Source organism: Drosophila teissieri, chromosome X, assembly GCF_016746235.2.
Source record: "Drosophila teissieri strain GT53w chromosome X, Prin_Dtei_1.1, whole genome shotgun sequence".
Taxonomy (NCBI): Eukaryota; Metazoa; Arthropoda; class Insecta; order Diptera; family Drosophilidae; genus Drosophila; species Drosophila teissieri.
The window spans coordinates 4,348,745-4,358,431 of NC_053034.1; the positions used below are offsets into that span (position 1 = coordinate 4,348,745).

The window sequence follows — 9,687 nt, forward strand, 5'->3', positions numbered from 1 at the left end:
TGACTTATCGATTACATTGCGAGCGAAAGATGGCAAGAGTTGCCATATCAAGGAAATAGGTAAGGTGATGATCCGTCTTTACAAAATCGCTAATTAAAGCTAAGTAATTGCGGTGCATAAGAAATTTAATAAATCTTGACCTACTTAAAAACAAAAGATTTAATTTATAACTGTGTTATATGAACTTTGTTTGCTTACCATTTCCAGGCAGTCTGGCAGCCCTGCAACACCCACTACCGATAACCACAAACAGCTGATTAAACCGGCAGATTTGCGAAATTAAATCCTTTGCAAATTGATTTCATTATGTCCGATTCGGCTGCGGAAAATGCGGATAAGGGGGTAGAAGATGAGCTGCCGGAGAAAGTGGAGCCCGCCAAGCTGCTGGAAACCAGCGCCGAGCCCGCGCCACAGGAGGAAGAGGATGTGGAGGAGTATTTGAAGAGCAAAAACATGATCCTTCTCGACTACGAAAAGCAAATGTTTCTCGATTTGGTCGAGGCCGATGGTCTGCTGGTTTGCGCCAAGTAAGTTGTGTGTGCCACTACTAAAGTCCCGACTAATCCAGATTTTTAACTCTCAAAGGGGCCTGAACTACGACCGCGTTGTCATCAGTATCCTTAAGGCCTACAGCGACTCTGGTAATCTGGTGCTTGTGATCAACAGTTCCGACTGGGAGGAGCAGTATTACAAGTCCAAGATGGAACCGAAATACGTACACGAAGTGGCCAACACGGCCACCGAAAGGTAAGCGCTTACAATACTCACAAAGTATAGAAAATGACCCTCTTTTATTATTTATGTACTGCTGATAGAGAGCGCGTGTATCTGGAAGGCGGGCTGCAGTTCATCAGCACGCGCATCCTGGTGGTGGATCTGCTGAAGCAGCGCATTCCCATCGAGCTGATAAGCGGAATCATTGTGATGCGGGCGCACACCATAATCGAGAGTTGCCAGGAGGCGTTCGCCTTGCGTTTGTACCGTCAGAAGAACAAAACCGGATTCGTGAAGGCTTTCTCCAGCAGCCCGGAGGCCTTCACCATTGGATACTCGCACGTGGAGCGCACCATGCGCAATCTGTTCGTTAAGCAATTGTATATCTGGCCCCGTTTCCACGAGAGCGTGCGTGCCGTCTTGCAGCCATGGAAGATACAATCAATCGAGATGCATGTGCCAATTAGCCAGAGCATTACATCCATTCAATCGCACATTCTGGAGATAATGAACTTCCTAGTGCAGGAGATCAAGCGCATCAATCGTACTGTGGACATGGAGGCCGTTACCGTGGAGAACTGTGTGACCAAAACGTTCCACAAGATCCTGCAGGCGCAGCTGGATTGCATCTGGCATCAGCTTAATTCTCAGACAAAGCTCATAGTAGCGGACCTTAAGATCCTGCGCAGTTTAATGATGTAAGTATAAAAGTTGCACTTCAGTTTGATTTCTTATTGTCCAACTTTGATAGCTCCTCCATGTACCACGATGCTGTGAGCGCCTATGCCTTTATGAAACGCTATCGGAGCACGGAGTACGCCCTGAGCAACTCGGGATGGACTCTACTAGACGCCGCCGAACAGATCTTCAAGCTATCCAGGCAGCGTGTCTACAACGGGCAGCAGGGTACGCAAATCACCATAAACATTAAGCATTAGCCATCATAATGATTCCATTACTTGCATAGAGTTCGAGCCGGAGCCATGTCCCAAATGGCAAACTCTTACGGATCTGCTCACCAAGGAAATACCCGGTGATATGCAGCGGAGCAGGCGATCGGAGCAACCGAAAGTTCTGATCCTCTGCCAGGATGCACGTACCTGTCATCAGTTGAAGCAGTATCTCACGCAAGGCGGGCCACGTTTTCTGCTCCAGCAGGCATTGCATCATGAAGTGCCAGTGGGCAAACTCAGTGACAACTACGCCAAAGAGAGCCAAACTAGGGGAGCAGCCCCAAAGGATGTTTCCTCCCACAAGGAGACTCGTAAGGAAGAGGTTTCTGGTTCTCAGCCACCTCCAGCTGGTATGGATGAACTGGCGCAGCTATTAAGCGAATCGGAAACGGAGGGCCAGCACTTCGAGGAGAGTTACATGCTCACCATGACGCAGCCTGTGGACATCGAGCCTGCAATGGACATTAAACCCGATCCGGATGGGTCCATTTTCGAGACCATACCGGAACTAGAACAATTTGATGTCACTGCGGCACTGGCCAGTGTGCCTCATCAGCCCTACATTTGCTTGCAGACCTTCAAAACGGAGAGGGAGGGTTCCATGGCACTGGAGCGCATGCTGGAGCAACTGCAGCCGCACTATGTGGTCATGTACAACATGAACGTGACAGCCATTCGCCAATTGGAGGTCTTCGAGGCCAGGCGTCGTCTGCCGCCTGCAGAACGCATGAAAGTGTATTTCCTGATCCATGCTCGTACAGTGGAGGAGCAAGCCTATCTGACCAGCTTGCGTCGCGAAAAGGCAGCCTTCGAGTTTATCATCGACACTAAAAGCGTGAGTTTAGCAGAGAATATATTGCTTGATGTTGTGACAATACTTTTTCGCTACTTCCTTACAGAAAATGGTGATTCCAAAGTATCAGGATGGTAAGACGGATGAAGCGTTCTTGTTGTTAAAGAACTACGATGATGACTTGACGGACGAGAATGCCAAGAGTCGTCAAGCAGGTGGGCAAGCTCCTCAGGCGCCCAAGGAGACGCCAAAAGTGATTGTGGATATGCGCGAGTTCCGCTCAGATCTACCCTGTCTGATTCACAAGCGTGGTCTCGAAGTACTGCCCTTGACCATTACGATTGGCGATTATATACTCACACCGGATATTTGTGTGGAGCGAAAGTCCATTTCCGATTTGATTGGGTCCCTGAACTCGGGAAGATTGTACAACCAATGCGTGCAGATGCAGCGCCATTATGCCAAGCCCATCCTGCTGATCGAGTTCGATCAGAATAAACCCTTTCATCTGCAGGGCAAATTCATGTTATCCCAGCAGACCAGCATGGCCAACGCAGATATTGTGCAGAAACTGCAGCTCCTCACGCTGCATTTTCCCAAGCTGCGCCTCATCTGGTCGCCCAGTCCGTATGCCACTGCCCAGCTCTTTGAGGAGCTGAAGCTGGGAAAACCGGAACCAGATCCCCAAACGGCGGCGGCCCTGGGCAGCGACGAGCCAACGGCGGGCGAGCAACTGCACTTCAACAGCGGCATCTACGATTTCCTGCTCCGGCTGCCCGGCGTTCACACGCGGAATATACACGGCCTGCTCCGGAAGGGCGGCAGCCTGCGGCAGTTGTTGCTGCGCAGCCAAAAGGAGCTGGAGGAGCTGCTGCAGTCGCAGGAGAGCGCCAAGCTGCTCTACGACATCCTGCATGTGGCCCATCTGCCCGAGAAGGACGAGGTGGCCGGCTCGACGGCGCTGCTGGCGGCTAGCAAGCAATTTGGCGCCGGATCGCACAATCGCTTCAGAATGGCGGCTGCCGCATCGCGAAGGGGTCGCCGATGAGGATCCAGGGGATGGACAGACTTTTAAAGTATGTAAACTCTGCTTGCGTGCATTACCTGGCCCGCCTCTTTGATTATGATTTAATTAATTACACATTTATGTATTAATAGTTTCCAGAAACGGGCTGCAGCACATAAGCAGGAGGAGGAGGAGGAATGGCAGGAGGAGCAGGACAACCAGCAGGCAACTCGCGGCTCTGAAGAGCCGAGCACACAGACAGCGCAAAATTATGGAAATTTTTTAAACGTTGCAATTAAGTCGACTTGGGAATGGGTTGCGGGATGTGGATGTGCATGCGGATGCGGATGCTGATGGTGATGCGGATGCGGAAGGGGGTGAGTGAATGTCTGGTCGTCAGACAACGTTGACAATTGAAAACTGCGCTGACCGCTGGGGATGCACACTGCGCCTGCAGTCAGTGCCAGTGCCAGAGCCAGTAACAGTGCCAGTGCCATCGGGGATGAGCGCTTAAAAATCAATTTTCAATAAATTTTTAATTGCCCCCGCACTGGCCGTCTGTTTGCACACCTCCCCTCCCACAGGACCTCCCCTGGACAGGACACCTGCAGCATTAACAGCAGACAGACAGACAGAGCATGTGCTACAAGCAGCTATAAACGGAATTTTGTATCCACCTGCAGATGCCGGCGAACCAGTGAAATCTATAAAAGAAATGCTCTTAATGTCCATAAGTAAATACTAGCAAATATATTTTCATGATGGCTCCAAACGCCTGACTATTGCTGGGCAGTGAACTCTAAGCGCTGCGCCCATTGCACATGCAAATCCTTTCCATGTCAAAAACGCAATTTGGTTGCCGACTGAAATAGCGCGAAATAAGCGGGTAATTGCCCATCAGCTGGAAATTAAGTGGAATCAGGCTAGGTTTGATTGCCAATTAAGGGAATATCGTTTCGCAAATTATTGATTGCTCCTTGTTTCGCTTGAATCTACTCGAATTTATAACTAGATTGTAGTGCATCCAAAATTCAGCAAAGTCCCAACGTCCCGTTTCAGTTTCCCAGTTTCGTGTTTGCGTTCGGTTTTTGTTGCGCCTCATTGGGCAAAGCGCGCTTAGAGCGTGTTTCTGATTGTTGGCATTATCTCCGGGTCCGGCTGCCACGTCCTCCGGAATGAGGCGGGAATTCCTGCCCACACATACACGCACACTAGCTTAATGTTCGGGAGCGGGTACTGCACAGAAAGAATGGCTGTGAATGTATCATTATAAAGATGTTGAATCGTTAGATTCTGAAGATATGTCAACAAAGAGTTCTTAGTTTCAAATATTATATAAATTACAATCTAACATATGTATATGAAAGTATATTCTGCGATATACCTCGCTTATTTCTGCGAATGTTGTTATGGATAACTGAAGCGTGCTAGGCATCCCATTTCCATCCGTGTACTTTGCAGAGCAAGTGAATCCGGTTCTTGGACTTTTGGGCTGGCTTTGTGGCCTTTCGATCCGATGCGATCCGCTCCGGTGTGTGTCAAAGCATATTTGCCAATTGGCAGCGCTTTGTGAGCGGGAAAGTCGGAAAATGCCAGCGGGCTGAAAGTCAGGAAAACGCATTGGGAGGGAGGGGGGAGTCAACCGGATGGGGCACAATTAAAACTCCATTACAGCACTCTTGTCCTGCTTCTGATTTTTGTTTGTCCCGGGGTGTCGGTTTCGCCCCACGCCCCGCGCCCCGCACTTCCCCCTCTCATTTGCCGCATTTCCTCAGTTTTCGATTTTCCATTTCCATTCCCGTTTTCCATGCCCCCAACTTCCCCAGCCTGGCCACAACAAACGATTCAATCAATGGACAATTGGGAACCTGATCCAAAAACCCCAAAACAATGCAGCTCCCACTCCCCCTCCCCACCAGCTTTTTTCCACCCACAATGACAACGTTAATTTTCACTCACCGAACTTGGAATGGATCTTTGATTTGCTGCTGCTTTTTACATTTTTATATTTTTTGGTTTTTGTGGCGAGATTTCCCAGGTGGCAAATATGTAGAAGTGCTTTGCTTGTCTAAGCTTTAATTTACTATTTAATTAGTGAGCGCATTGAGTGCTCTCAAGGAGAGGTTAACGTCGATGAATTAGGCAGCACAAAGAAATGCAGTCGAGTGCAAAATGAAATTAGCCGAAATTCCATGAATTAATTGAACAAAGTTGTCCCGACTAATTCGATAATTGATCGGAATTAATTGCATGTTTTTGCATACTTCCCACAACGGAAATCGCCGGCTTAAATTGAATGGCCGGCAAATGAAAAGCCGCATCGTTAGCCACAGGCATCATTAAATATTGGCGGAATTGGAGGGAGAAAGTGCCTGTGATTGGCATTTGACCAGTTACAAGCGAAGTTCGACGTTAGAATATTAGTGAATAAATGGCATTTAAAGTAAACTCGCTTTCTATTCTGTTCCTTGTATCTTCTACCTGTGTACTTAATGCATTGATGTCCTAAAGCAATCATTTTATTTGGCATGCAGCACTTCGCACTTTCATTAGTCAAAGTCAAAGCATTTATTTCTGGGGGGCTTTTCATCGATTTTTGCCTAATTTTATTAAAGCAGCAGGACAACAAAGACGATTAGACACATTTGCACCGAATAACTGGCTTAAACGTTTATTTTATTTACGACCTGCGCAGCTTAATTGTATGTTTTTCTTTCGATTAGTGTGCCACCTGATATGTATCTCTGTTCAGATTTCCACACGCAGATTTCACAGATTTTCCACAGTTTTCTGCTGAATTTCAATTTGCAACCGGGCCAAATGCAGTTTCGTTATATGTATGTATGTATGTATACACCGGTGTACACTGTACAGTGGTGCCTGGCTTGAGGGGGCGCTAAACAATGAGTGGATCGTGCCTTTTCCAGGGCAAGACTGCTTATCATAAATGACAAATCTCGAAGTGAATGCGAATGCTAAACGACCAACAACTAAATGGGCCAGCAGACTCTGCGAAATGGCAATGGCCATGGCTGGCGCTCCAATTCCCTGCATTTGGTGTAAATGTAAATGTAAACGATATAATCGCCCGTCTCCATCTTCCTTTGCCATGGAGTAAGTGGGTGGGGTCCTGGGAAAGTGGCCGCCCAAAAGGGGAAGCCAAATGGAAAACAGCTAACCGTAGAAGTCCAAATGAAACTCGAAACTTGTTTCAGCGCAGAAGGGCGATTCTTAAAGTGCAGTGTATATTTATAAAATCTAGAAACCTAGTAAACATTACTCACCACAGAGATTCGACAGATTCGACTATTTGCACTTAGCATTTGCCCGGGAGTCTAAGATTTGGATGTTGTAATGGCTCGCTACCTCTACGCCGACCACATTCTGGAGGCCTTCAACGTCTTCCATCGGCCACTCCACCTGGACGAGGTGGCCACCTACGTGGCCGAGATGGAGGCCAAGACTGTGGACGAGGTGCGCCTGGCGGTGGACAACACGCTCACCGCCGGCTGGATGCACGGCTTTCTGGCCACGGAGGAGGGCCTGTTCACGCTGATCTGCGGCTACTGGGATGAGACGCAGCCGAAGGGCAAACACCACACGGCGAAGGCAATGCTAAGGAGTTCGTAGTGCATCCTTTGGAGCTGGACAAGATTGTCGGTCTGCCATGGGAGGTTTGGAAAAACTGGGCACAAAATTGTTCCGCAAATAAAGTGTAATACCACAAATGTAGGCCCTCATGCTTTTCGGCCAAAAGTGTTAATCAAAAACAGCCTGAAATCGCCAGCATTTGCTTGCTGTGTGCACCGTGTCACCAGATTTCCGTTGGCATCCTGCTGCTGGACGAGAATTGCCCGACATGCCGCCAGTTTGTTGTCCATCGGGGAGCTGGGGAACTGGGGAACTTAGGACTCCGTTCCGGGTTAAGTGACCGCACTGGGACCCATTTGGTGACCCACTTCGTATTGATTTCAGCACTCCTCCCCAGCACCCCTCCCCAGCACCCCTGCTTCTCATCATCGTGCGAACAAAGCCCAAACCGTTGGCTTCTATTGTTTGCCGGAATTCCCCACAGCCAGGCGACGGAGTTTCCATCGAGATGGAGTCTCCGATAAGCTCGCACCTATATGCAGCCCCAAATTGGGCTGTCAGTTGTCCGTAATTGTGTGAGTCTGACTGCACGGCGAGAAATCTTCAGGGTTTTCAGATTGAATATGAAGCAAACTACCAAGTTTGTTAGTGCCCAGTTAGTTTGCGATTTTTCTGAAAGTGTTTGCCTGTGTTGCGGTTAAATAGGAACTCCGCCAACTTATAAGGCAGTCGACTTACATTTTCACTTCCGCATCCGCATTCGGCAAGGCTCAGACGAAGGACATTCACACCCCCAAAGGAACGAAAAAGAACGAAGAAACGTCCTCTTTTCCGAGTCCTGCCCTTTGGCATTCGACGAAACTATTAAATCACATTTTACGAGCGTTAAGTGCACAATTAAAAGCATTTCGTTAATGTGAAAAATGTGGCGCTGTCTTGGCTCGGACTTTTCCCGAAAATTTCCACCCCCCCCTTGCTCCGCTCTCCCCTCGCCATTGTGATGTAATTAAATTTTCAGCTGGCAGGCCGCGCATTGCTCTGCGTTCACCTTGGGGCCACTTTTTCGGGGCCACCTCTCCACTTGGCACAACTCCGGATTTTGGACCATTATCCCGGGACTCCGATGCCGATGTCGATGTGTACAAACAAATTCGATTATGGCTTGATGCAGATTCGCCATTAGGAAGGTATCTGTGGGGCAAAAACTGTCAGGTTGCACCTTAATCTGAACTTATCTCACCACTAACCATCGTAATCAATGGGCCACCATGCCCCTAAGTGAGTCAGTAATAGGAGGCTCAGTTGGCGTGTGAAGTGCACACTTGATTTAGAGCGCGGGTGGTTGTGGGAGTGGAACTTGCACCACCTTGCCACCCCGCCAGCACAGCCCCCTCCCCCCTACACCCCCCTCACGCATTCGCCTAAGTGCGGAAGCATGTTCAAGTGTGCTGGAAATGGAAAGCAGTGTGTTACTTGATTTTTTCCATCGACTTTGTATTTCGCCTTCTTTGCTCATCACTCGCGATGCTCGCGATGACGTCACGTCCGCCCAGCTGCCATCGAGCAGGGGGCGTGGCCGAAGGGCGGGCGGCTGACATTTGACAGTACAAAGTTGCGATGGCCCTTTACTATCCAAACACAGGGAAAATAGGAAAGAGGGGGCGTAACAAGGTGTAGCAAAGTCAAGCAGGAAAGGAGCATCCAAAGCAGTGCGATTGAAAAGTACTATAATAGTAGTAAATGCTTACTTAAGTTTGGAATTTCTAATTGCAGAGTTGGCTCTCGGAACTCTGCGATCCAACCTCGCTGCCGATGCATACGATGAACGGAGGCATATACTCGCAAACAGTCTTGCTCGACTTCTGGTCGTCCCTTTTTGCGAATATGCCAGAGCTTCCGGCGCCGCCGTCCCACCGTCAATGCCCTGCTGTGTCCTTTGATATTCGGCGGATGGTGCTTTAAAGGCGAAACATTTAGTTTGTTGCATCTTTGGACATCTTTGCTCGCTCGCTGTACGTGACATTTTGCGGAAATGGAACGCAGCTAGAAGGCAGCGGGATGAAGATGCCAGCGATTGCTTATAATTTGCATTGATATTTCGATTGCCACAAAGCGCGCAGCAAAGCGGAAAGAGACCAGATGCACGCCCCAAAGGAAATCGGCCAGAAACGCGCATACAAAGGATATGGTATCCTTCACAACAAACTGCGCTTTAGTTTCTTCAGCAATGAGGCAAATTTGGTGTGCGCCCATAAATGTACGACAAATTAAAGTTAGCCCTGGCCGGACAACATCAAAAGGTAAGTTTATGTGCAATCACGGATGGCCATAAACCCTCCAAGTAACGAAGGGCTGCGAGTATGATTTTAATCGAAGGGATCAGGCGGCACACGACCCAAAGCAAGCGTATCCAATTCGTTTTCGTGCAACGACAGTGCTGCCGAACTGTAGATCGAGTAAAAACAGCTCTTGGCGAGCTAAACACTAGTGACGATCGCACCTCAGCACACGAAAATTCTGATATCAGGCACGTTGAAACTACGGACACAACGGACAACGTGTGTTTTCAAGGACTTGGTATGCAATCTCTTTAGTTGTAGCATTACCTCTCGATTTGTGTATCACTCGTT

The 9,687-nt window shown here is 48.7% G+C and overlaps 2 protein-coding genes across 4 annotated transcripts; both read left to right on the forward strand.

Moving 5' to 3' along the window:
• The first annotated feature begins 227 nt into the window (after positions 1 to 227).
• On the forward strand, positions 228 to 8,849 carry LOC122623429 (DNA repair endonuclease XPF). 3 transcript variants are annotated; one of them, XR_006326401.1, is made up of 8 exons: positions 228 to 527; positions 586 to 747; positions 816 to 1,412; positions 1,466 to 1,620; positions 1,682 to 2,502; positions 2,567 to 3,536; positions 3,619 to 3,843; positions 8,831 to 8,849. XR_006326401.1 is itself a non-coding variant. In XM_043802586.1 (7 exons), the coding sequence occupies exons 1-6, from the start codon at positions 307 to 309 to the stop codon at positions 3,506 to 3,508; spliced, it is 2,898 nt and encodes a 965-aa protein (XP_043658521.1). In that variant the 5' UTR covers positions 228 to 306; the 3' UTR covers positions 3,509 to 3,536; positions 3,619 to 4,230. The 3 variants fall into 3 exon arrangements, 1 of the variants encoding a protein (XP_043658521.1); XR_006326400.1 differs by lacking the exon at positions 8,831 to 8,849 and adding an exon at positions 4,051 to 4,230; XM_043802586.1 differs by lacking the exon at positions 8,831 to 8,849 and having other exon boundaries at positions 3,619 to 4,230.
• Positions 6,735 to 7,194, forward strand: LOC122623430. Its single transcript, XM_043802588.1, has one exon. It carries the CDS (start codon positions 6,821 to 6,823, stop codon positions 7,094 to 7,096), a length of 276 nt encoding a protein of 91 aa, XP_043658523.1. The 5' UTR covers positions 6,735 to 6,820; the 3' UTR covers positions 7,097 to 7,194.
• Positions 8,850 to 9,687: the final 838 nt, after the last annotated feature.